Source organism: Lonchura striata, chromosome 3 (genome assembly GCF_046129695.1).
Source record: "Lonchura striata isolate bLonStr1 chromosome 3, bLonStr1.mat, whole genome shotgun sequence".
NCBI lineage: Eukaryota > Metazoa > Chordata > Aves > Passeriformes > Estrildidae > Lonchura > Lonchura striata.
The window spans coordinates 27,369,280-27,396,515 of NC_134605.1; the positions used below are offsets into that span (position 1 = coordinate 27,369,280).

General features: G+C 44.3%; 1 protein-coding gene across 6 annotated transcripts in view; it reads right to left on the reverse strand.

The window, feature by feature from the left end:
* Positions 1-27,236, reverse strand: part of SPTBN1 (spectrin beta, non-erythrocytic 1) — a 114,502-nt gene that overhangs the window by 4,721 nt on the left and 82,545 nt on the right. For all 6 annotated transcript variants that reach the window (XM_077781999.1, XM_021537672.2, XM_021537674.2 and 3 more), the window contains 18 exons: positions 26,270-27,026; positions 25,849-26,051; positions 20,989-21,079; positions 17,112-17,258; positions 15,509-15,772; positions 14,987-15,211; positions 14,754-14,843; positions 14,234-14,512; positions 13,019-13,149; positions 11,541-11,745; positions 11,057-11,431; positions 9,125-9,369; positions 8,647-8,785; positions 7,704-7,788; positions 6,955-7,151; positions 5,841-5,947; positions 5,260-5,323; positions 82-320 (listed from right to left, as the gene is read on the reverse strand). In XM_077781999.1, coding sequence (XP_077638125.1) covers positions 82-320; positions 5,260-5,323; positions 5,841-5,947; positions 6,955-7,151; positions 7,704-7,788; positions 8,647-8,785; positions 9,125-9,369; positions 11,057-11,431; positions 11,541-11,745; positions 13,019-13,149; positions 14,234-14,512; positions 14,754-14,843; positions 14,987-15,211; positions 15,509-15,772; positions 17,112-17,258; positions 20,989-21,079; positions 25,849-26,051; positions 26,270-27,026 — 3,843 coding nt within the window. The remainder of the gene's footprint in view (positions 1-81; positions 321-5,259; positions 5,324-5,840; positions 5,948-6,954; positions 7,152-7,703; positions 7,789-8,646; positions 8,786-9,124; positions 9,370-11,056; positions 11,432-11,540; positions 11,746-13,018; positions 13,150-14,233; positions 14,513-14,753; positions 14,844-14,986; positions 15,212-15,508; positions 15,773-17,111; positions 17,259-20,988; positions 21,080-25,848; positions 26,052-26,269; positions 27,027-27,236) is intronic.

Below are 27,236 nucleotides of genomic sequence, written 5' to 3' on the forward strand. Positions count from 1 at the left end.
AGAGAAGGCTGGAGATGGTTGTGTGTCATCTTGGGCAGAGCCCTGGGCTGCCCTACCTGTGTTACACATTGGGCACTGTACCTGCTGGAGGCTTTCTTGCTGTGTGTCTCCCACTCATGCTTGCGGTGTAAGAAGCCCTCCATCTGGGCTGAGGGGATCTCCTGTGTTTTGGCTGGGAGGGTAGCAGCAGTCTGGGCCTGAACACCACTCTTGGCTTTGCGGTCTGACGTCGGGGAAGGAATGGGACTGGACTCTTTGGAACTCATCCTCTGTTCTGCAGCTCCGTTGACCATTTCATTGGTTTCTGCAGTTTCTGCCACCTAGGAACAGTGGAGAACACGTTCAGCCAGAGGGCCCCAGCACTGAGGCATTCTGCAGTTAATCTGTCTCCCTGCACAACGTGGCTGTGTATAAACTTTGCCTGGACAACAACACAGGCCAGTAAGTTCTTTCTCGCACTCCATGGAGACACAGGAGGCCAAGGAAATTAGAAGGTAGGAATGGATTAGTACCCATTTTATAGGTGGAGAGATAGGAAAATAAAAGCAGCTGAACATCAGTGTGAATTTTACTGTGCTCTGCTCTGCTGGTCAATTCTTTTATGTATTGTTATTCCTAGAATAAGAGCATTTAATTCTGTTGCTAAGTATTCAAATGTTTGGAACAGTAACAATCACACTTTCTGCAAACCTAGAGGAACAATAGAAGTTATACACATCAGCCACCTTAAGTACATTTATGGCATTACTGGGGCATTAAAGGTCCATAAAAGGTATTAACTATGAGTCAGCAGAGAAAGATGTCACAATCACCCAGGAGCATTTACAAAAATGTGTGCAATTGATTTGTTTCTGTAAAAGCTCCTTTCCCGCTTCCCCATTCCCCTAGTGACACAACAAAATCAAAACATGCAGAAATTAGAAAGATTACACCATGCATCTCCACCATCCCAGTTAGGATATTGGATCGTAAAGACAAGGGGAATGAGTGTCAATTGATCGAGGTCTGGTTCAGACTGGCGTTATTAGGTGGATTGGATTTTGGTTAAAGGAACTGAAAACCACCACAGTCACACAGCATCACACAGCTATTTACCCCCAAACAAAGACAGAACCAAGGCCTTGCCCATCACTTGCTTTGTTGGTCGCGTTGCCTGGCGCACTGGGATCGATAGCCTAGAGAGCAGCCGTGTTTCCAGCAGCTCTCACTGGTCAAGCTGGCGACGTCTTCAGGAGCCATTCATCCAAAAATCATTTAAATTGGAATCCTAATGGCTATAAGCTTTTGAAATGCAGCTTGGTCCCAGTTTTAGTTTGTTTTTTTTTTTTTCCTTGTACCATTACTTTGACGTGTAGAGCCGTTGGTAGCAGCTCAGGAGTTACACAACCAGTGTGTAGTATTATTATTAGCAAGTTACTAAAGCTCAGTGCTGCTAATGCTCTAGTAGATTACAAACATTCTGGACTGGTTTTATGCAGACAAGCAGGTTTTTGTAAATGGCACAATAATTAGACATTCCCACTTCTGCACATGGCCTGGACAAATCAAAAGCAGCCAAATTATTATGCAACAAACTCAATTTTGCCACCATTTGCTAGGACTTCTTACACCTGCCCAGTATCCATTATTGTGCCTCACACCTTGTACCTCACCATTGGCCTATAAAGACCTGAGTGTCAGCTTGCTCTGACCATGGGAAGGATTGGTTAACTGCCTTTAGCAACCTAAACCTCCAGAGCACAGACACTATGCCCTTAAACAGGGAGAGAATTGTAGCTCACATTGCACTTCAGTCAGATCTGGTTTACCCTGTCCCGAAAGACACATAGCCTTACACTGCTCCTTCACAACTAGGATCAATCTAAGCAATCAACCCTCACAACTTATACCCAAATCTCAAAGTATAACAAAAATGTTGCATTAAAGTGTGGAAGAGAGTAAATAGATGAGACTGAAGTTTATCCAAACACTGCCAGAACACAGGTAGTGGAATGAACAACCCCTGAGTCACCATTCATCACCCATGTCAACCACCCACAGCCAACAGAGCTATATGCACACCTTTCTGTCCAATGACAGCTCCTGAACCTCAAACTCTGCTTTGCTGCTGGCTGGAGCCCTGTGTGAGGGACCTGGCACCTCTTACCAGCACTGAAGAATCACACAGTCCACAAGAACTTGTCTCTACAAATTAAACTCCCCAGAAACACCTGGCCGCTGCACTGACACAGAAAGCAGTGCATTTGCTGGAGCAGTACCAGCCAGATGCGAAAATAGGACTGCTTTGAGGGGTACCTAGAACCCCTAATCTGAGGTAAACCAGACCAGTTTCAAACCAGCAGCCACTGCACAGCTGCTCAACATATTTTATGGGAAATAATATGGAATTCAGTGCTGTAACCCTGTGGCTTTGAAAAGTAACTGCCAACTTTAATTACATCATCAGACCTGCACCTTCTACATCAAATTCTACTGGTTGTAAAAGGGCTATGAAAAACTTTACTAATACTATTTCAGGTTTTATTTCCTTTCACGTGTTATCCACAATTAACAGAAAACAAGCAAAATAAATCATGAACAGCTCTGCAAAGGATGTGTCATGAAAACAGAGGAGAAACAGGAGCTGAACACACTTTAATGGAAACATGCGTGGGTGGGGCATGCGGAGACAACGCCACGGAGGACAAACACCAACAGCAAACTCCTGTTACAACACAACAGACCTCATGTATATGATACAGTTCTCTCAGTGGGGCCTGAGGGGTTAGTTGGAAGTACTTTAGTGGCTACAGGCTACTCTGGAAATCTTTAAAGCAGGACTGGGACATGCAACGAGACAGGTGGTGACAATGACACAGATGCCCCTCTGGATTTCGCAGTGCTTGAAGCAACATCTGCTCAGTTCATCGACTCAAGGCTCTGCCCCACAGATGAAGAACCAGATGATTTGCCTGCTTCAGATGCAGATGCCAACCTCTAGGCTGCTCTATCAAAAGGACCTTCCTAATGCCTTTAGCCACACCCACAGGCTGCAATAAATAGATTAAATCCTACTCTTCTAGTTCCTGAAATGATGACCTTAATCAACGACTTATTTTTTCTTATAATCATCATCATCCAAGTGGAATTTTTATGCAAGTGTACTAATACAAATAAAAAAGTCTATCTCTATAAATTCCTTCTACAGACTACTTTTTTCATCAAAATACATGTGAAGGCTCTGCAGATGGTGGAATCTGAAGCTACAGCTATCCTGCCCTGGGAACTGACACACTTTCGAGGCACAGGGCAGCCACCAGAGCATCCCCTTAAATTAATATGGAATTTTAAAAAGCATTAAGAAGCTATATGTTGTTATCCTGACAAAAGAAAAAAAAAAAAACAAAACAAAACATGCATCATGAAGTGGAAAGACAAAAGTACAGTTACTGAAGCACATCCTTTCAATCACTGCTCTCAGTTCACAAGCTCAGCCCACACAGAACAATCCAGCTGCACTGCTCAGCCAGTAGTCAGAAACCAAAATTCTGACCAACAGTAGCACATCTTGTACCTTACTGACACAGCTCTGTAACACTCAAGATATTGCAACACAGGACTCAACAAACTGAGCTTGGAAGTTCTCTTGGAAGACTGAAGTGCAGATGGCAAAGATGAACATGGAAATGCATCATGTCGCATGGCAATAAAATAAAATTTCAAAAGAAGCAAACAGGTGATGTACAAGGCTGTCTAACCAACAAGATGATTATCTGGGAAGTGCTTGAAGATCACCTCACATTCCCTGCCACAACTGTAGAGAATTTATAAACATTAGAATGTACAAGAGCTCACTTCGGGAGTGAATGCTAAAGAAGAACCAAAATGTTTTATTTCCAGAAAGAGAAAGATGGAACTGCTGTGTACTGTGGAGCATTGGCAGAGTCTTTGTGCAGACTCAGACCTAACTAGGATGGGCTTCTTTAAGCCAAACTTGTGCTGAAAGGCATTTCCTGCCAGAGCCCTCAGCTGGGACTCATGTTTACTGTACAGCACTGTAAGAGCCCTGATATCCACAGATCCCAGCCTGCCAGAAGCCTTTCCTGCACTGAATGTGACCCCAGAGAGCCAGGCTCAGCAACAAAGAGAAGTGTCCTTTCACTCAAAACATTAACTGAAACAAGGAGCCTCTGCAGGAAGGTGGGGTGGGGAGCCAGATTCAGCTCCTGTGTTGCATTAACTCCAGAGACATTTACTGGCATTGTCATGGCTGCACATGAGAATTCTTGGCACGCATCCTGACTCCACTGGGACACCCCCTGTCAATAAGAAGCGACTAAGGCATGGAGCATTCAGCCTGCACCTATGTAAAATAATGAGCTGGGATCTTAGACAGTGTATTTTATTTAGTTTTTAAAGGAAAGTATCACATCCTCTCCCCAAGGGGTTACACTTTACTCTCATTTACACCCCTGTCTCTCTGGTGCCCAGAAATAAAACTGCTGTAGTGCCAGCTTGACAGGCCAAATGGGGCCCCAACACAGCAAGATCACAACTCTGCATGAAGACTAAACCCCCAGATAAATCTAGATACTGGTTTTGAATGGTTTATTTCACGTTTATTTGTCTCTGCAGTCAATGAGTCCATTCTGCATGGAATGTTATACAAACTAACCTTAAGGCTTTTATTTGTCCACAATCACACTTCCCCCCTCCCAGCCCTTCCTGCCCAGCTCACTCGTGTGGATTATCTTTGGCCTGGTACATAACTCTTGCTAATGCAGCTGATTTAATAAAGTTGCCGTGCTGAGACCTGTTAGTATAACTCGATGCGTCATACCTGTCAGGTCCTAGAGCTCTTCTTCATTAGGATGTAATCTCATTACATCTCAATTACTCAAATAAAGGACGCTTTCGCTGGAAAATCTTAATACTATTAGTGACATGAAAAACTCACAGTAAATAACATTAAATAAATGTGTCACCTTAAAGCAACTGAGTGTCAGTGGGGAGATTCAAATAAACAAAGATTAAAGTGAAGCAAATATATGTCCATGGGGCTGCTAATTAAATAAAAGTCAACTGATGGGAAGGAAAAGAAAAGCAGCAGGGAAATCTGAGGACAAAAGATTAAACCAGTACCAGTAAACCATACTGAAAAAAGGTTTCTGTTGCTGCAAGTGATTCTGTGGGTCACAGTCCAGACCACGAGCGGTCATTGGCTGTCCGTCTGCTAATAAAGTTTTTGTAGTTTTGGTAGGTTTGGGAGCGGTAACTAACCCGTGGAGATTCCTGGTCTGAGGGCAAACCGTTTTGGGAAACTTGTTCTCCTTTTGTTCCATCCCTGTTGGAGAGAGGAAAAGAAAATAAATTGTATGAGGTTCTTGGAAGTCACCCATCTTGTTCAACAAAATGAGATTTTCTTACAGAATATCAATTTAAGAAATCCAAGCATGTTCCTAAAATCCTCAGGCCCAACTGAATAAATCCAGTGTGAATTTAACCAGGCTTTACTAACAGTTACCTTACAAATAAACAACTTCTTATCACATAAGCAATTTAAAAAATGACTTAAAATCTGTAAATTATGCTCATCAAAGAAAAAAGCCAAGGTTGTTCAGAAACTGCAATGGCCCAGGGGTCAAAAGCAGCATTCCCACTTTTGGGCCAGGGATACCTCAGCAATGACAACTGGAAAATGGAACTTGGTACAAAATTCAGGGATTTGGGAGAGGTCCGGTCCCCATAAACCACCAAGTCTTTTAACAAGGGTCATATTAAAAACCCATACAACCTCCTCTCCTTTTACAGCACATTTTCAGCCCAAGGGTTCCCCAAGGGAAGTGCAGAGTCCAGCTCACCATTGCTGCTGGGAGTCTCCATCCTCTGCAACCTTGGGCTCTGGAGTGGGCGGCTGCCTCTTCCGCTCCTCCTCCTCTTGCTGCCGACGCACCTCTAGCAGCTCCAGCTGGGAGAGGAAACATTATTTAATTAAAAACACAGCTCATTTTTTGCGGGGTGTTCTAGAAACTAACAACTCTGTATGTTTTTCTGAAACATTACTGAAATTAAAGTGAATGGGGATAAAATTGGAAAGCATCAGTCTTTAAAAGCATTTGTGGCACTGAATTTGTCAGGGAGGCCATCAGCATCAGATCATCTGACAGCAGCCCTCCACTGGCCATGTTTATTTTCCAACTCATTCAACTAGAACAAAACCCAGACAAACAAGAAAACAGCCCAAGTTATTAAAATATCCAAAAGTGACATCTTCTTGTCTGCTTGCCAAACACAGAAATAAAATGTTTCCTGTCTGAATCCCTGAAATTACCCATCTCCATAAAACCAGCTTGATTTGTGAAGATGCTGAGGAACTCCAGTTCCTTTTGTCTGCAGCTGTGACACTCAGTGTGTGTGAAAACCCAGGCCACTTCAACTGTAGTGTCTAAAGCCAAATTATTCTCCAAATATGGTAAAATGCTCTCCAAGCATTAATGACTGACACTGCAGTTGTGTTCATATTGGGGTTTGGGGTTTTTTTTTGCTTATTGTATTTTCCTAGGGGACAATTCATCCTTACATTGGAACAGTCACAACACAACAAACATCACTGTCACTGCCCCCTTCCCACCATTGTCATCTTTAACCAAAAAAAATTGGCCAGCCAGTATAGCATAGGGCTGGAACAATCTGCTAAGCTCTGAAATTTTCTTCTGGGTCATCACACCCAGGCCTGAGACAGCTCCTGCTGACTCTTTAGGTCGTTTATCATTAAGCTTTTTCTTTGCAGATTCTTGAGTTCAAATTAACCAAAGAGGGTTTTTTAGTATGGCTAGAAATAGGAAATTTCAGGCTCTGTGAGGCTGGCTGAGGTTGATCAACAAACAACCAAGAAACAGAGATCAAATTGGTGATGCTGGGAGTTATTCCAAGCCACCAGCCAAGAGGAATGGCCAAGGAGGTTCAGACACTCACTGTGGTCAGTCTCTCCAGTGCTGCAAACCTCTCATCCCAGGTAGCTGCGGATTTCTCAAACGCTTCATGCCGCTTGATTAATTTCTCCACCTCATCAACGCTCTGCCCTATTTCACGACTGGACAGGTAGGGCTCCTGTCCCAGCAGCCAGGCCTCAGCCACGCTTGCATCTCTGGAGAACTGGTGCACCTCCAAAACTGAGCAGAGAGGGCACAGGTGTCAGTGCCATTCATGTCATAAAGAAGAGCATAGTGAAGTCATCAGGCAGCTTTGGGATTTACCTAAACCCAGCTCAGGGAACAAAGTACATGCACTTGGCTAAGTGTTCCCCTTAGCTAAGTTCAGTGAAACTGGTCACTGAAAAGATAGACATTTCTCCTATTGGCTTTGCTTTAGAGAAAATGCAAGTTTCATTTTGCAAATTTAGTGTGCTTTTTTGTTCTAATCTGCTGTGACCTACTAATTTCAGTATAGAAATTGGAATGTGACACCTGCAAATACAGTAGAGCTACTACACCAAGCTCCAAATTTGATCATATAGAGCAAGACCTTCAGTGAGGGTTTCTTGGTTTCAAATTCATTATTTAACAACCAACAGGTGTGAACTTTGCAGCTATTCCAGCACAAACACACTTCCAAGCATTGTAACAGAAAAGTGAGGAGCTGCAGGTTTTTTTCAATGCTAGGAAAGGCACAGTGAAGAAAGTTAGATATGGCCTAGCCCAAAAGAAATCCAAGGGTTTCCTTACTCAGTCTCAGCCACTCCCATCTGTCTTCCCATTTGTCAATCATTTCTTTTCTCTTTTCTGTCAGCTGCAGGAGCTTTTCCTTGATCTGGATGGAGAGCAGAGAGCAGGGCTGTTACACAAGCGCCAGGCACCAGCTCCCCCCAACCCTGCACTGACAGATGCAGCACAAATTCCTCAGGAAGTGACTTCACTGTGCAAACAACAGCTGTTTTTCTCTTCCAAGTATAAATAAATGTGACATTTGCATAAGCTTTCAGTGTATGTTAAAAGCTACAGCACACTGATAAAAGGGTGTAATGGGCAAACAAATGTAAATAGTGCAATCAGGCACTGAATCTTCTGCCCTTTTCCAGTGAATTATGCAAAATGTGCTGCTCTGGACTGTTGCAGAAGCTCTCCCCTTCCTGAGAGGGAAGTGTCTCACAATGATTGGTTATTCACCCTTCCCCAAAGGGAGGCAGGAGAACCAAGGGCTAAGCCTTTATTCTGTTGCCTAGACATCTCATAAAATAAATCAAGGCTTTAAGCAGTTGGATATGGTTCTCTTAATATTCCTTGAATTTAGTCCCTACACAACAAACATTTCCCCGCTCATTCCCCTGGCAGGCCTCTCCACAGCATTCCATTTTCCCTGTAGGAAGTTCAGGCTGTCTCACAGCTGTCTCTGCCCTTGCTCAAGGAAGACACCTTTCTGTCCCAGAGCCATTCTCTGCAGAATGGAATGCAGCAACTTCTTTGCATCTTCAGGGCTGAAAATGACACTTTAAATCTCAATGTCACATCTGTTACCCACCATGAATTGCCAGACTGAAGTTATACCCTGATTTCTCAATAGCACATAAGTGCACTAGTCCCTAAGGTTCCTCTGTGGGTGACACAGGGCAGGTTTCTCCCTTGTAAGGAACCCCTAGGAGCCCATGGCAATACGCAAGGAGCACAGTACCTCCTCAGATGCATAGTGTTTCCTGGCCAGCAGAGACTTGCCAAGCTCAATGCACGTAGTGAAACTGTCATTTCGGGCATCAATTTCTGCTTTGATCCCCTGGTGATTGTTCATGAGGAGTTCCACAGATGAAACATCCCTAAAATTACCAGAAACACAGATTTTGGATTCAACAGCTGCTACATTTTAAAAACTGACCCACAACTCCATAAGGAAAAAATTGATTCCTAGATTGTCTTTGTAGTTCAGGAAGCTTTTCCCAAGGAACAGCACCATTCTGGCCTGAATCAGAGATCAAATAACCTCAGTGTGAGACCAAATCTCTCTGGGTACAATTTTCTATGGCAGTTATTCCAGCAGCCACCCACATGAGCAAGTTGCTGCAGCAGCAGGCTCTGAAAGCCACTCTCAGTGATACTGAGCCCTACAGATGTTCCTCAGCCTTATCTTTGGATGGAGAAGGGATGCCTTGCATTACCTTGGCTTTTCCTGGGCTTCTATCTGCCGGATAACGTCTTCCATCCAGAGCATGAGATCCCGAACCATGCTGAAGAAGCGGAATTTGTCTCCTGTGTCCACCAGCCTCACCCTGCGGCCCTCACAGGCATCCAGCAGTGCCTTCCATGCCTCTAGGACCTCGTTTTCCCTCTTCTGGATGTCATCGGCCTTGTCCCCAGCGTAGGCAGCCTGGAGGCGCGCTGCATCCTCCTGCAGCTGTCGCACCTGCAGCAGTTTGAGAAAGACAGTCATCAGTGGGTTTGTGACTCCTGGATCGTTAATACAGAGACACTTATCTGCTAATTCATCACTTGAGGGGCTTTCTAAAGTCACTACAAATGGATTTGGTCTGTTCACACTAGAAAGGTCTGTGCAGTTAGTAAGCCAGTATTATCCCTCAGAGAACACTGTAGGGTCAAGGGACCCCCAAAATAGCAAAGATTTGCTACTGCCTGAACCTGCTGTGAGACACAGTGCCAAAATCAAGTGTCTTACATTTCAGGGCAAACGGGAACCATTTTCATCATCAAATTTCATTCCTCTCATACAAGGGACAAAAGCACCTGGGAACTCTGTATCCAAACCACTACTGCAGCTGACAGAGGTTATTTTCCAAAATGTAGACAATTACTTCAAAAATAAGAAAATGTGGAAATTTTAAGAACTTTCTCTATTAGAAATCTTTTCCTTTCAAACACTGTCTTGGAATGGCAAATGCTAATTCCTGACTGTTTTTCATATTTTGCAAGCCAGGAAACATTCCATTAGCTTTTGTCTAATATTTTTTTCTTGTTCATCAAATCAAACAGCCTTCTATCTACAGGCACAGAGACCATGCCTCTCTCAAAAGGATCCACTCTGGTGCTCCGGCTGTTTCACTCAGAAATTATCCTAAGTGCCTATGCTGTGATTACATATTCCTTCACTTAGGTCTGAATTATAATTACCTTTTTGAGAGACTGGGATTAATGTTTTGTGAATGTCTCCCATTTTCTGTATAAAATCTACAGCTTCTGAAAGTAAAACACCTGGAAAATCAAATGCTTGCTCTATATTCCTTTGTTTTAGTGTAAATTGCAACATAAAAGAGAAGAGGCTGGCAGCTGTGCCATAAAATCTCCTTCCTGACCTCCTGGGATAAATACAGTCAGTTGTAATTCCTCCACTCCTTAAGAAACCTGTTTCCTTCCCAAATTCTCCTTGTGGCAGCTGAATGTTGTATTTTTGATTTAGAATCCCCCCCAGTGCTGTACGAGTAGCTGCCATCTTCTACTTGGCACACCTTACCTTCAAAAGATTCAGAATTAGATCACGTTTGGATGCTTTTAAAATCTTAGCCTGAACTGTGGATTTTAAGTCTCTTTTGCTCTTAGGAAGCACCAAGAAAAGCTATATTTAATTCAGAATGCCCAGATTCGTAACCAAGACAGAAAGCCTCTGTGTACGTCTTTGCCTCTCAGAAAATAAAAAGTGCTTAGCACAAAGGGTTTGACTGGGAATTTTTGGTGTTTTTTAAAACACAGAAACTTAAACTGACCAACCAAAATAAAACCAAACCTCAAAAAGCCAACCAGGCTTATACATTCCTTCACATTTTGTACTTTAAATCAATACAGAAGCTCTCTGCCTTTCTCATTTCTTCTTCAACCAAGGACAGGAAACAGAATAACATCCAACAACTGCCAACTTGTTCAGAAGTCCGTGTACTTACAGATTGCTACTTTAGATAATCAACTGAATGCAATGACTGAGCAGCAGACAGATAAGAAAAGGATGCAGGAGAAATTATTCCCACAGTACTACACGTGGGAAGCAGCTGGCAGCACTCTGTCTCCCAGCCACGGAGGGGCCAAGGGCAGCAGCAGACTCTGCAGCTCAGGTTTCCACACCCACAGTTAAACCTGCCACACACCTGGGTGCCCAGGGCCTGGATATCATGCTCAAACGTTGTGTGCATTCTCTGCAGTGTTTCCACTGTGTTTTGGTCTCTACCAAGCTCCTCAGGCAGTTTCTTATGTTTGTCTTGGATGCGTCCTAAGATCTCCTTGGCATCATGGTAAAATTTGTGTAGTTCATAAGAGGCTGCAAGGATTTGTGTTCTCGTGTCAATGAGCTCCAGGAGATCTGCCCAGGCCTCATTGAGTCCGTCCTTCCACTCGGCGATTGTGGCAGCATCCGAGTGGCCGGAGTTGATGAGCTCATCAGCCATGTGGTTGACAGTATCCACCCGCTCCTGCCCAATGTTCCCGGTGTCCCGGGCGAATTCCCGGAACCGCTCCTGCAGCATCTGGAAGGCACAGAAAGAGCCTCATGCAGCACTGTGGCTACAGAGAAACCTGAGTGAGCCAAGCCAGCCCCTGTGAACAGCACCCAGAGGGGCTCCTCCAAGGACTCACCGTGACGTGTTCATAGTCCTGACCCAGCTCGTGGGACCCTGCCACCACCTCCCTTTCAGCAATCCACTGCTCCAGGTCATCCACCTCGCGGTTGAGCTGGAACAGCCGGTGCCTCTCGTCCAGCTTGCCCCTCCTCTCCTCAGCGAGGTCCTTCAGGCCCGCATAGAGCTTGTCCACCTTGGACTGGCGCATGCTGATGCGCTCACTGGAAAACCAAACAACACAGAGTCTGCATTGCCTTTGCAAGCAAAACCAAATGGGGAAAACTGCAAGGAATAAAATCACTCAGGGTATTTAACACACAGAATGCACATCTGCTGCAGGCAGGAATTTGACTCGGATGTGCTGGGCCAATCCTCTGCTAGCAAAGGTGACAGCAATAGCTGGGAAGCTTGTCTGCCCTGCACTGTAAGCCCCTGGCTTTAGAGAGGGGAGTTGGAACCCAGCTCTCCATTAGTCTGGACACACATCACACAGCTTCTCCCAAAGCTACAGGCAGGATCTGAGCTGCTGAGGCAGGGAGAAGTTCTTTTTCAGTTAAATTCTGCTTTAGAGTTAAGCAGCACTCATGGGTTTCTTACCCCTTGAAGCTCAGCATTTGCACAAGGGATAAATATTTCTACTTGCTTGATCTTTTGCCTCTATTTTGTCTGAGCCATACAGTGCTGTCAAAGTGCCTTCCATCTTCCTTGTAAAGCTGATGATGTTATTCCAGTACTCAGACAGCTCAGCCAGAAAGTCTGCTCTCATCAGAAGTGATCGTGATCACAAGGGAGTGCTTTAGAGTTAAATAACAACCTTCTACAGGAGGGAGAGTGTGTCTGGCCTAGGCCAGTGACACCTTCCAGCCTGTGCAGGCTAAGCAGTTAAATACATCAGCCTCAGAGTAGAATCAGCTTTGCAGCGGTCTGCTGAGCTGCAGCTCTTACAGCAAAATGCTTCTTAAGTTTCTTGAGTTCTCCCTCAGGGAAAGCCATTTATGAAAAGTGAGATAAATTTACCAAAAGTAAGATGTTAATGTGCCCATGTTTAAAGCATCTGATTCCAAGCTCTGATTTTGCTGGAATCTCAAATAGAAGAGACAGGTCCTGGGGTGATTTGCAGAAGGATTAATGACAGTAACCTTCTCTGCTGGACATTAAAGTTAGTTGGAAGAGCAGATCTGGACCTTGGCCTGAGGACTGCTCTGCCTACGTGACGTCCAGCAGTGCTGGCAAGACCTGACACTGCAGCCTGCACAGGGGACAGGTGCTCCAGGTGTCCAGAACCACAAGAAATCAGCAGCTGCACATATTGACCCTGTCTCTGGCCAAATCAGGGTGGTCCAACAGATACCTTGAATTGCGTTAGGCTAAATTCCTCTTCCTCTGTACCTCTGAGCTACTTACTCTCTGTGGTGGTCTTTGTGTGTCACAACCACCCAAAGGGACTGAATTGCTAAAAGAACTCATGGTCCAATTAAAACTGGCAGTTAATACCTTTCTGGGTGATTATCTGCCACCAAAGTTCTGCTGGTCTTTGAAAGCTGGTGCACAGTTTCAGCATAATCTTCTACAGCTTGTTCCAAAATCTGGTGTTTCTTCAGCATGGACACTGCACTCTGTTCATCCTGTAAGTGTGACAGAAAATGACAGGAAGAATTACAAGGAGCTGCTCCCAAGTACAGCTTGAAGACAAGTCCTTCTGCCAATGGTGTAGAACAGTTGATGTCACAGCAAATGGCACCCCCAGAAAGCAAAATAATGAGTGAAAGAGATAATGCATCAACCTCTCCGGGGTGCAGAACAAAATTACATCAGCTGGGCATTGAGTATGTTGAGTTTCCTCTTCTATGTGGAAGCTTTTTATGTGTTTCCACAACACTGATGCAGGACTCAGAAACAGAACAGATTAAGACACACCACTTGTCAGGCATCTCAACAACAGCATGGAGTAAAGAAAAGAAATTCTACACAGTCCATGACAATGGGTTCTCCACCAAAGTGTCTGAAGAAGCTCCAATCAAAACTTTTTTATGCACTGTTATAGCTAAGAAACTATAAACAGCCTCCTACTCTCAGTGTTAACTGATACTGTCAATAAATCCTTTTCAATACAATAATTTGCATAGTGAACTATTTGCAACAGATAAAAAAGAAAACAAGCCGTTTTTAGCTGGAGACTGAACACCTGTGGAATGTGTTCTTTTGATACAAAGCTGAGCTTTATTTTACCAGGGCAAGAAGTATGGTGCATTTATGTCAACATCAAACAAGCTCCAGCACTAACACCTCCTTGGAAAACAGAAGTTTAGGTTCCCTTTGGTACAGTGTGAAGCTGGGAATCAAAGCTGATGGTCACTGGGAGTCAAGGCTGGTGACAGCGGTAGCAGCTGACTTGACTACCAGGCCCCATTTCACAGCCAGGTGCATTGTACTGTCATTCAAAACTAACAGAAAACTGGACCTAACTAGACCACACTGGCAATCCTGACCTTGCAGTGAAGGCAGTGCGAGGATGCTTCCCTGGTTCCATACAGCACAGTCTATCCTGCACACTGTCAAAGATGTCAGAACAGGTAGAAGCCATGATCACTTGAGGCTTCACCAGGAAGTTACATTTGTTTATGTTACCATTCCATAGCGCCACACCAAATTATGTCACCTGCCTCCCTCCAGCAAAGCAATTAAGGCCAAAGTAGTGGGGCTGCTCACCTTGGCTTTCTCTTCTGACATCATGTAGAGCTCCTGCTCACTCATCCAGGCCTCAGCCTCAGCTGCATCGAAGTAATACTGCTGAGCCCTGTGAGACTCCTCCAGGCGCTTGTGGCGCTTCTCCGTCTCCTCAATGAGAAGGTTCCACAGCTGCTTCAAGTCTGCAAGTCTCTGCTGAATGACTTCAGCATTGGGGCTGCTCTCTGTGATAATGTTCTGACTCCTCTCAAAAATGTCATCGATACGAGGCTGGTGACCCTGGATTTCTTTCTGAAGGGTCTACATGGGAGAAAACTGACTGATGAGACAATGCACAAATGTAAAGAAAATACAAGTCAGGGGTCTCAACTCCAGAGGGTCAGCAAAACACACACCATCAACTCATGTGGACAACTCGGGGCTGTGACACCACCTGTGGTCATGCCACAGCACCCATTGTTTTACCCCAAACATTTGCTTCCTGAATTAGTCAGCACTAAGGAGAAGCTGCAGGTATGGAGCTCTAACAGCACCCACTTACCTGATTTTTCTTTATTAGTAGCTGCACAGTCTGGAGGTTGTGTCCATGATCTGTAGATGTAGCTATGGGCATCCTCTCTCCGACCCACAACTGAAAGAGAGAGTACACATGATTTCAAGCAACCCCAGGTACACTTGGGACAGCAAAAAGAGGCTGGACACACAAGCTGCAAAAAGCAGCAGTATTCCAACATTTTCCTACTGGCTGGGGAACGGGATTTCTTTGATACTCACAATTTCATCTTCTACATCCCGGTTGAACTGGTGGATCTCTTTGGAGGCCAGTAGGTTGGCCTTTCTCTCATTCAAAGGCTCCAGCAGCTCCAAGAATTTCTTTTCTACAGTAAGGCGTTTGCCATCAACTTCATCTGTGCTCTTGCCCTCTTGGCTCAAAGCCCTTGCCTGGCTTTGCAGTTCCTCTATCTCCTTCTTACGGACATCCATTTGATTCTCCAGCATCTAAACAGAAACATGGCATAAAGGTCTTGTAAACCAGGACAAAATCTATTCATACAATTAGGGCACGTCAACAGCTTCCTCAGAAGGGAAAACAGGGGCTGATCAGTGAGGATTCACCATGTTAATAACAATTGTCTGATTTGTTGCTGGATGAATTTCTTGTTCCTCTTAAAGATACATGAAAGAATAGGAAGAAAGAAAAGCACTTCTTTCTTTTCTAAACTGAAAGCCTGCTCTGCCCGTTCTTTTTAGTGCAGGTATCTGCTGCCTGCTCGCTGCACCCCATGCTCTGTTTACCTGCTGCTTCTTCAACAGGATGTTGACACTGGTGAGATCTTTTCCATAGTCATCCGACTGGATTTGGCTCTCCAAACCATTCAGCCACTTATCCAGGTCTGCACAGCTCTGGGTAAAAAGCTCTGCCTTGTTTGCATCAAAGAGACGCTGAGCCTTGGTCTGGGTGGTGGATTCAAGCTCGTCCCACATTTGGTGGAGACCTGTCAGCTTCTCCTTCACCACGGCCTCAGTCTCTGGTTTCTCTGCAATGAGCTGCATTCCCTCCTGCAAAGCAAAGAGCAACCAAATGGTACTTCCTCAGGAGCACTCACAGCCCATTAGGGCAATTATCCTGAATAATAAGCACTCAGGATTTCTCATCTGCTGGCAGTATCAACCATTCATTTTCTATCTCCAATTATCCAGTGATTCCTTCCAGAACATCAGCTCTCAGGTTCCCATGCTGCCTCAAAGAGGGGTTTTTAGCAATGGGAAGGTCAAACAATGCCTCCTTTCTCTTCTCCATTGTATGTGTTCCCCAAAGGGAGCTCCTGGGGCCATGGCTCAGGCAGGATGGAACAGGGAGCTAGAGCTGTACATACTGTGTTTCCTGAGGCCCCAGCTCCTGGGGGCCACATCACCAGAGAACCATGAACACACAGCATAATGCTGGGAGAGTTTGGGAAACACTGGCTTTATTCTAATTATCTCTAGCTATCTCTGGGTGCAGATGGGAATGCTGCCCCCAACCCAGCACATTCCATATGAATATTAATCCAGGGACTGTCACAACTCTGTACACAACCCTGGTCCTTTGCTGCAATCTGATTTTTCAGAGGCAAAGGATGTATTAGCATCACTAAAAAGGAACTTCCAGTACCAAGAGCAGCCTTCTAGTTACACCATTAAAGGGTATTGCTATTTGTAGATCACAGAAAAGTCTCTAATGGGGTATGGAGTGCCAAAGTGGGAGAGGAAATGAGCAATTAAGCTAACTTACACTGAACAGAAACCCACTGTCAGAGCTAAAGAGGAGACTCCTCAGTGCTCCAGAGCTGCACAGGAGAAATTGAGGGGGAAAGTACAGCTCATCATAGCATATTAAGGCTTCAAATAACTTGATACAGAGCTGTGAATCTTAATTAATCACAAAACTGGATGTTCTTTACCTCATGCCCTAATTTTGCATGGGCAAAGGCAGCTTGGTTATAATTCTGAATGAATGAAAGCCAGCTTAACAGCACAGAAGAATAAACTCAGCTGTTCTCTATTTTCTGTTATTTCCCAGGAAGTGCTTCTACTTTATTGGCTCAAATCCCAACATTTGCCCCACTTACCCTGTGGGTATGAAATTTAGGCTATGCCTTCCTTCTGGCAGATAGGAAAGGCTAGACAAAACTAAATTGGCACCATAGCCAATATCTGAGTGAATGTCTTGGATAAAAGACTCTTAACATCAATGAAGAATAAAATGGGTTGGATGGAGACACAATGCACCAGAAGTCTCCTTTAGCCTCAGCTGTGGGGTGATTTAAGGACCAGTTTTGCAGAGGAACAGATCCCATCTCTGTGCACTGCCACCCTGGACAAAAATAAGGGCATTTTTTGGATGTTCTTCACCTACCTTTTCAATCTTCTCCAGCCACTCTTTGTTGGATGCAAGCTCTGCCATGAATGCCTGATGCTTCAGCCATTTGCTGTGCAGGTTCCTTGCCTCATCATAGGACATATCCTGGGCTGTGAGCATCTTCTCATTGATCCAGAGGGAGAGCTGGAAAAGAAAATACATGGGGGTGTGAGGAAACATTCCTGGTGTGAAATAATGCAAAATGCCTCCAGATCAAGGATAAAGAGATGCCTCTACAGGTTGTGTGAGATTCAGAGAGTGCTCTTACTCAGGGATTTACTCAGGGCTCAGTCAAGGATCTGCCTCTTTAACAGTTCAATTCTAACAATACATAAATAACCCTTGATTCTAGCAGAAAGGAACCACTTCTATGATAAGCAGAATTAAACACACAGATCCCACCCAGTTCAACAGCAAGAGAAACAGGGACACATGTACTACTTATTGGTTAGATGGTTTTGTGGGGGTTGTTAGAGATGGTTTTGCACCATTAATTCACAGCATATTTGTACCTTTTCCCCTCAGTCTTTTCTCTGTATAGGTTTACATAAGTAATTTGTTTATTTATCCAATTGCCAGGAGTGTTTTGGTACTGGAGACTTTCCTTTTCCCATTATATAAAATCTAAGACTGTTTTCTGTCTGATTTTCAGCAAGTGCAAAGGCCCTGGGGACAATTTCCATATCACCACTACAGAAAACCAATACTTTAAGAGACATTTGATTTGCCAAGTGCAAATGGAATGTGAAAATGATCCTAGCAGCCAACATCGCATTTCCTCCCAGGGTGAGTCTGACTGCTTCATCTGTCCCTGAGGTGTGGATAAAAACACCATTCACAGGAATGTTTACAGAATTTGAAAAGGTCCATTTTCTGCATATTTAGAGCGGAAAATGTCAAAACAAATCTCAGCTTGGTTTCTAGAACAGCACTTGGGTGAGCAAGCAGCCCAAAAAGGAGAGGAACACAGCCTCTGCTCTGTGCTCAGGACACAGGGCAATAAATTCCATTTATCACTCATGAGCGTCTTTTCAACTGTCCCTTAAAATTTCAATTGTCCCTTAAATGCGCTTCTCCCCAAAAAAGAAAAACTTATCAGAGCAATCAGAGAAACTCCTCATTGGATCTTCCCATCAAGTCTAAACAGAAAAATGCTCATGTTAGTGAAGAGCTCTGTAGGTAGAAGGTTGCATTAGAACAGGCTACTGTGCTGATAAACAGTCAAAGTCTACATGGAGATTAAGATATAACCCAGAATTAGTGGTTTTACTCCTGTCTTTCTGGGGAGGAGACAGCTGCTCTGCAAATTGCACTGCTTGGCTTTTACTGCTTGCTTTTACTCAGCCACAGCATTAAGGCTTCTGGAGATTTAAAAGTGCTTCGCAAGGAGAGGCTGGATGATTCCTGTTACCAGCTGGGGGAAGGCAAGACAGGGGCAACATGTGGTTCACAGCCAGGGCCTGTTGAGATAAGCCCCTCAGAGCACAGAAATGCAGATAAAGTATTTAAGGGCTCACTGCTAAAATCTGAGTTTTGCAACCACTATAGGCACTAAAAATCAGTACCTTGAGTGTGAAAGTAGATTTTCAGAAAATAATACAGCTCCCTAAATTGCCTCAAAATCACACTTGGAGTATTTATTTCTCCAGAAATTGTTAAGGCCAGGAGAGGATGGGTCTTCCTCCCATCCTTTGCACCCATACACAAGACCCTGTTCCTGCTCTTGGCTGCCACTCTGCAGTGGCAGAAGGAAGGGAAATGCAGAGACAAATCCTTGTGAGCCTGGGGCAGCAGCAAGGCAAGTGGAAAGGGCTTTGAATGCTGCAGCTCTTCCCAGACTGTGCCAAGAGCCAAGCTGCCAGCCCATCCTGCAGGGAGGCTCACATGGTAAATCCTGCCAGCACACTCGGGGAAAGAAACTTCAGAGTGCAGAGTGTTGTCAAGAGCTTTCACCATGCCCCTGGAGAAATGAGTCCAGACACTACTAGGACTTCCAAGCACTCAGAAGGAAGATCAGCTGTAAACTCCTCCCTCCAAGGTGAGCTGAGAAAGAGCAGGAAGTCAAAGAAAACTAAATGGCAACATTTATCACATCTCCTCCAGTTAGGATTTTCTGCTGTCACTATTTCACTCACTCAGCAAATTTATTTTACACATTCATATTGATGAGTGCAAGAAACAGACAGAAAAGCAGAGCTCCAGGACTAACCTGTGACAGTGTTTCTGACTCCTGACAACAACAAAATCTGCTGTTTTCCCTCACCTGTGACCCCAGAGGGGGTTTGTCACTGCTGGGCTGCTGTGAGGAGCATTATCCCACTGCTCAGGAGTGCCACTGACCCTCCTCCCCAGCTCTGCAGGAAGGAGCGAGGGGTAGGAGGCCACACTCTTAAACACCTCAGTGAGGGGCAACAGTGACAATGTGGCTGCCCTAGGAATGGAAGGGCTGCAGAAAACACTCTGCCTTTCCTCAGGTTACACACAGATGGGAAACTGCCCCTAAGGCAGCAGCAGGCAGGAAGGCCAAAGGATCATTGCTGGGTGAAATGGGGACTGACTCAAAGCTGTTCCTTAACAATTCCCAGCTTCACAGGCAGTGCTAGGAAAGAGCCAAGGGGGGAGGTGTTGCCTTGGCTCCCTTCCACCCCACAGGACAGTGCTGCTTCATCACAAACCCTCCAGCCCAACAGAGGTGTCAGCAGGCCCCACATTGACGTAAATTTTAAGTTTTCTCAGGAAACAGTCCTTCAGTTATCCCAAAGTTATGTCCTCTCAAAGAGAATTGGAGAAATCCCTGACATTTGGGTAATTGTAAGTTTGTCTTTGAACTGTGCAGTTGAGACATCTATGTTTTAGTGTCTGGAGAGAAACAAGGGAGAGGAAAGACATTCAGGCAGCCAACACTAGAGCTTTTATGCTTTCCTTTTTCTTCCAGTGATATAGGGGGAATAACCAGATCCTAGGGAACACACCCCCACTGACAGTGAGGCCAGGAGAGCCCTGAGAGCCAGGGGATCTTTGTACCAGAGCTGCCACAGAGGAAGGAAGAAGCTGCTGCTAATAACAGCAGATTTTTTGCTAATCTGTCATGTTTTAACTTCCAAGGAAGGAGCAATTGAAGGCAAGCTCATGGACAGCTTATGCAATGCTAGTAAACAGATTGAATCCAGGCAACCAAGCAGCAAATATCACTTCCCCAGTTTCTGATCAAAACCTCACAGGCAAAGCTCTTTATTATCTGCCAGTACTCCATGAAATAACCTGAAAATTACTTGATTAATTCTTTGTGCTAGGAACAAGAGTATTCTAAACTTTAAAAAGTTGTCTTCAGTGTAAACAATCCATGTAAGTGATTAGAAAAATCTGTAAAGAATTTATTTTTTCAAATGTTATAATACTTAAAAATTTTAAACTCATGAAAACTATCAGGTAAATCACACATAAATGACACAGCTTAATCTTGTTCCTTTTTTATTCTTAACCTCCTATTCTTCTGACTAATGTTTGCTAGAAATCACTTGAAATCCCCTGCATCAGGCCACATACATCTGTTACAACTGTAGACAAAACTCTTAGTAAGTACACTGCAAATCCCACTATACTTCACATGATTATAATCTATATCACAGCAGAAAATCTTCACTGCTTTTGACAGTTTTCTATGTCTTTAGCATATATGACAAAAGAAAATCTGATTCATGAGTAAAGAAAAAACATTCTTTTTTGCAGTGGTATGGTCATGGGTTTTTTTATGTTTACTCCACACTAAACACTACTGGATGAGTGAGCATTCCAGCCCTCATAAAATATGGAGTAAGAATGCTCTTCTGCAGGATGCAGCTTTCAGCAATAAAAGTGAAAGGGCATGATTTACCTCTTGGCAATCCTGAAGAAACTTCTGGAGATCCCTGTTATCTTTCAGTCTCATCAAAAGTTCACTGGCCGCTTCACGGTTCTTCCTATGTCTGGTCAGAAAAAAAAAACAATAGAGAAAGGAAATGAAATAGGCATTTCATGAAAACTGTTGATTTCTAGAACCTCTTTTGATTACAGGTGCTGGTTAGTTTGTGGTGTGTGTCTTTTGCTGCCTTTCAAAGGACATTTTGGAGTGTGTTATTTAATGGGCTTGCTGAAATTAGGCATCTCCTTGTTTTTGTAACCTGTTAAATACACAGAGAACATTCTGAAGTCAGCAGGGTTTCACAACATGCTATGGACAGAAATTGGCCCACTCATTTTAAGCCCACAGGAGAGTTCAGGCTGTTTGCCAAAATACATAAGAAAACTGCAAATTGCAACAGTAAGATGATGTTGTGCGGCCCTTGCAGGGTGCACCTGCCGGAATGCTCTTTGTAAAATACCTTCAGCACCTCCTTGTCCCACACAAAGCTGAGCTGGGCCACAGAACTTTCCCAAGGCTGTGTTTAACCACATGCAGCACGTGTGGTTCTGCACACAGAAGCTTGATACACTTGGAACATATTTTTCAGAGTGTTTAAGAGCAGCCAGAAGAAAAGGAAAGGTTAATCCAGAAGCCTTAATTTGATTAATCACCATTTGCCCCTTGAAGCATGAGTAACGCTGGCAGTCCCAAAGGCTGTGGTGGGTCCTTCAAATGGGATGGGGCTGATTCCCAGGGTACCTCTGGGCATGTTTTTAAAAATGCTTAACTTGGAATAGTTATCCCCATCCTTCCATCCTTTCATTATTTATGAGGCAATTTACAAAGAAGAGACAGAGTAAAGAAGACAATTTTATTTACTGCTCGTTGTGCTAGGCTTATTCGTATTGCACTGTATGGGGGTTTAAAGTGAAATATCGCTGCCATTTGCAATAAGATAAACACGGATTGAGAGTTGGAAATAATTTTAAAGGGTGGCAATTTATAAAATGAGCTCAGCACATGCTGGCAAAAGCTTAATAAATCCATGTCAGTGGAGATCTCCAGAGACTCATGATACTCCAGAAGACCATAAATCACATGTTGATGACAACTGGATTATGACGCCACTTTTCCTGATCTGCAGTAAGTTAGCACAGCAAACTCTCTGGCACCAATTTAGTGACTTCAGAAACACAAGGAATACTTGGGAGATACATTTTCTATAAAAACAAAAAAGGTCTGTAAGCAAAAGAATAGGAGAAAACCCTTTAGAGGGCTACAGTTTGTTTCTCTTTGGCCTCAACAGCTGCCTTCAATCAACCAGGCAAGCAGCATCTCTGTAGGTATAGTCAAGAAAATGATTTATAGATTGCATGGCAAGGAAGACACGTGTAGCCATCAAAGCAACAGCCTGAAGTCCAAGCCCAGGTGAGGCTGAAGTCTTGACAGAGGGAACACAAAGGAAAAGACACAAACTGTGCCTTAGGAAAAACCTCTCTAATGAGGCAAACATCCCTGGGTTTAATTCCACTCTTTCTTGGCTGGCTTTTATATGCCTGGGCAAACACACTTCATTACTCGGGTTGTTAAAATGAAGCATAGAACTGCTTGGGTGATTTTATCAGGCTGATTTCAGAGATTCAAGGCTAGATTACATTACAGACTCAAGTATTCCAGAAAGGACACGAGCTGTGAAGTTTAAAGGAGAATTTTCATGGCACTTGAATAGTTTTAAGAAAAGTACAAAAGTTCTTATGTTGAAAAAATCCAAATTTTAAAAAACTAATAAAAATATCTCCCATGGAGTGTTGAAAATACTGACTAGAAGGTCTTTGAAGGAAACCATGCAGGGATATCAAACAGATGATACCATAGCATAACAAATACAATCTTTGGTGCTTAGAGCTATGTAACTGTACAAGGTTGTTTTGTTCAAGATGACCTGGAGTGAGACTGGACAATGAGTTTTCTCTGAAGAACAGGGCTAAACCATAACAAAGTAGAAACATTTTGAGGATGGGCAATGCTGGAACAGACAGGAATTCCTGTGTTTTCGTCACTGACTTTTTAATGGGAATAAAGGATTTTAAGAAGTTATTTAGTCTGTTCTTCTGCTCCAGACTAGCTGTACCTAAATATAAATAACTCCTTATTCAGATATTCCTAAATTCTTTTAAAGAATTCACGCTTAAGATTGTCAGTGACTGCTTCTTACTAATATGCCAGAACAGTTTGTGGAAGAATAGTTTGCTCTGCAGATTCCAGTTACTCAGAATGGCTTTGAATTCTGTATCACACATAGGACTTACACTATAAGTGTAAGATCTGTTCAGCACAAGGAGGTGTCTGACACAACTTAGTCCAGAATTTGCCCGGTGTCCCCAAGTTGACTCCCAGAGGCCTCTGAGAATGCTGACAGTGCTGAAAACTGACAAAACCACTTGTGGTTTAACTGTAAGCCTGTGGGTTTCAAAGCCTGTGCAGAAATAATAAATCTTACACATGGTGTGAATGCAGCTGACTGCTAAGAATCTTGAGATACATGAAAGGCAGTTTTAGCTTCTTTCATTGCTCCAGCAAACAAAGCTCTCTCCCTTCTGAATGGGCAAGAACAAAACTTACTTCTGTTCTCTGTTGAGCAGAAAGTTGCACAAATACAAAAGTTGGTGTAAAACAGGCTCAAATCACAACTTCTGCCAGATCTGCCACTGTCTTTAGACTAAATCTCCCTTGCAGAATCAGAGGCCATGAGCAGGCACATGAGGAGGGGCACTCTTCCAACATTCTTCCAAGAGAAAATGGAGGAGAAAATGCTTCAGAGCAGCAGAAGTCACCCAAGCAGGGAAAGCTGCACAGGGAGATGAGCTTCTTTCCCAGCTGGAAAAGCTAGTTGGTAATAGCTTGATGCAAACCTACCTTCCCCTACCCTTACTCCATGTCCTTACGCTCATTCATTCTTGTTTGTGAACTGCACTAAAAGGTTGTGCTGAAGTGTTTCTTCCCTATTACACTTTCATCCTCCTTGTGCCATCCCTATTGAGATGGGAACCATCCCAGGGCAGGGCCTGCCTGCTGCACCAGGGCAAGTGGGATCTCCTTAGGAACAGCTCAAAAGCACCACTGTAAAACCCACTCTGAACAATACCAGAAACTACAAAGAACTCCCTATGGGAAGTATGGAGCCACTGCACATGTTTGTGCTTGTTTGTTTTGGTCCTTTGTTAAACATCCAGGTGGAGCTCAGCTGGGAGAGCTACTTTTTGTGAAAGCAAAGAGGCTTCCTTTGCTACCCCTCCCAGTGCACGCAGCCCCAAGGCTTTGTTCTGGAGGCTTATCAGCCCCCCAAACTCGGGGAGCAAGCACACGGATTTCCTGGATAGCAGCGCACCGGATGGTTTTTGCAGCACTCGGCATAAATAGCTTTGGAATTTAGGAAATGCTCAGTTCCAGTAGGAGCTCCAGCACATGTCCCCTGGGCAGGACAGCAGGGACAACAGGGCATAGAGGTGCAACTGCACTGGGGTGACAGCCACCGGAGCCTCTGCAGAGCACACAGGACATGGGCTGAAGCTGTCTCCCACTCCAGCCACTTCAGACAGGGCTGCAAGATGCAGCTGGCCATTTGGATGCTTTCTTTTAATTCCAAAAGCTGCAGAAAGAGGACACCTGACTAGAAGGCCGGGATCAAGCTCTCCTGCTTTCCTAAGTGGATGGGAAAACTTGGAGTAGAGGGCTCTTAGAAAGGGTAAATAAGGAAAATCACTATCCTAGTTGTCCCTTTGATAGTTTTCATATAATATCCTCTTCCTGGCCTTTGCAGCTCCTCTCTGGGATCTAGAGCCAAGATGGTGAGACAGAGAGAATGGAAACATGGGGTAGCCTGGGGGTTCAGCTTTCAGAGACCCTCAGCAAGCTCTGGGAACAGGAAGAGCTGCCTTTCCTGAAGCCGTGATGCATGGCTAAAGTGGGTGCACACACAGTGGGACATCTCTGCCCAAACAGGAGAGGTACATTTTCTGAACTACTTCAGTTCAGTTTCTCCTTGGAGATGAAGGCACCAGGAGAACCTGAGCTTACCAGCTGTGGGGGGATGGAAGTCTGATGGGAGGGTCATCAGTGACCTTTCACAGCTCACTGCTGTGTTCTGACACTCACAGTGCCTTGAAAGACTCCACTGTTATCCAAACCAAAAGCAGAAAGAACAACAGCCATTAAAACGGATGTTTCTTTGGGTTTCAAAGAAAAAGAAACTTTTAATGTTTTATAGCATCTGTGCCATGGCCAGAGACAGAAAGCAAAGGACTTGTTCTGGGATGAAAGACACACTTGTACTAGTGCTTCCTAACTTGATCTCAGTGGGACCAGACAAGCTGGAAGAGGTGATCAAAGACGAGTGGGTGGGGTAGATGTAATGCTAATTACACCCTTGAAGAACCACATTCCTTCTCCAGAAGGACAGGAATAAGTTATTGTAATTACACCAGCTCAGGGGTAACAGAGGAAACTAAGACTTCTGGAACCAGACATAGCCAACTGCTACAGCTCCCACCAGAGCATCAAGTCTACTCATACTCCAAGAACTACACGGCAACACTCAAACAACCAAATTCTGGGTAGGGAGCTCATTAGCTACCAAGCCTCTAGAAAGTGGGAAAGGTATTGTTTAATTAAGATTAGCCTGGCACATTCTTGAAACATGATAGTTCCTATTTTTCCATGAGACAAAGAAAACAGTCTGGAACACACATTTTCTAAGCTGTTACTTTGCCTTTGAATCCTGGTAAGAGGGCATCTCTTAGAGAACAGTATTAAAGGAGGAACAGCTACATTGCACCATCATTCTGTCCTTACCTGTCATCAATAGAGTCCACTTTCTCCTGGATCTTATCAGAGTTAATGTTCCCATCACTAACGAGCCTCCTGCCCGTCTCCACAACTGCATTGATCTTTTCTTCATTGGCATCCATGGTGGTCATGAAATCCTCCTGCTTTTTAATAGCAGCTTCTGCTCCTTCCAAGGTGGTTGGCATTTCCGTGTGCGCCAGAACATACTCCTGGGATTAAAGAAATCAGAGAGAAAATTGTTACACTCAGGCTATGCTGCTGCTCCAACAACAGACACCTCACAAGAACTGTTTGAAGTAAAATACAGTTAGAAAAGGGCAATTTGTCTGCTTGTGGCTCTCCTGCCAACAGATTTTTGTCTGTTAATTGCTTGCAGTACACAATGCCAACCTGTAGAAATGAAGTCAGGTATATCTTGACCACTTGCCTGATTATTAAGGAAAGCTTCTGCTTGCTTGGTATCTCTGAGAAACAGCTGGTAGGCATGAGACTGGGAAAGGAGATTTTGCCTGTTCTCCCACATTTTGTGAAGCTCATTCCATCCAGTGTCCAAAGCCTGTAGGCGCTGGCGTAGGAACATGTACTGAGCGTCAGTTTGCCCTTGTGTCACCATCTCACCCATGTCCCTCATCTTCTGATAATCTTCCTCGTAGTTGTTGATTTCATTCTTGATATTCTCGTGCTGAGTGAGCAGCTTCTCAGCCTCTGTCAAGGTGTTGGGCATATCTTCGGAGGCAATTGCAGTCTGTGTTCTGGAGAGCCAGGACTGGAAGTCATCCAGATCTCTCAGGAACTGCTGCAGCTTGCTGGCCTCTCCCAGGGACTCTTCCCGGTTCTTCAGCGTGGTCTTCATTTCTTCCCACACATCATTGATCTCTGCAAGCCGTGAAAGGATGGCTTGTGCCTGGTCAGGATGCTCCGACTCCAGCTTCTCTGCCTCCTTTTGCAGGTCACTGAGCTTGGCTTCAATGGCCACCAGGTCCCGTTCCATGCCCGTCAGCTTCCTCTGCAAGGCCATCACTCCAGCCAGGTCGTTACCCAGGTCTTGTGTGGATTCAATCACTTTAGTCTTTTCTCTGATCCAGGATTTGGTTTCATTACATTCAAGATGGTAGTTCTGGATACTCAGAGCAGAGAGCAGAGCATCCTTCTTCCTATCTACCAGTTCTCTGAACTGGCTCCACCTGAAATGTGTGAGGAGAGGAGAACAGAGAAATTGAGATTTGTGGGAAAAAGATGTGGCAGCATTTCTGAGTAAGCAGCTGCTCTCAGCAGCTTGGTAAACCCAGCTACTCAGGGTTTCCTTAGTCCTTCCCACACCATCAGTATTTCTAGCAAAGCAATCATTAACCCAGATATGGTGCGTATTAGAATGTGACAAGTATCAGCACACT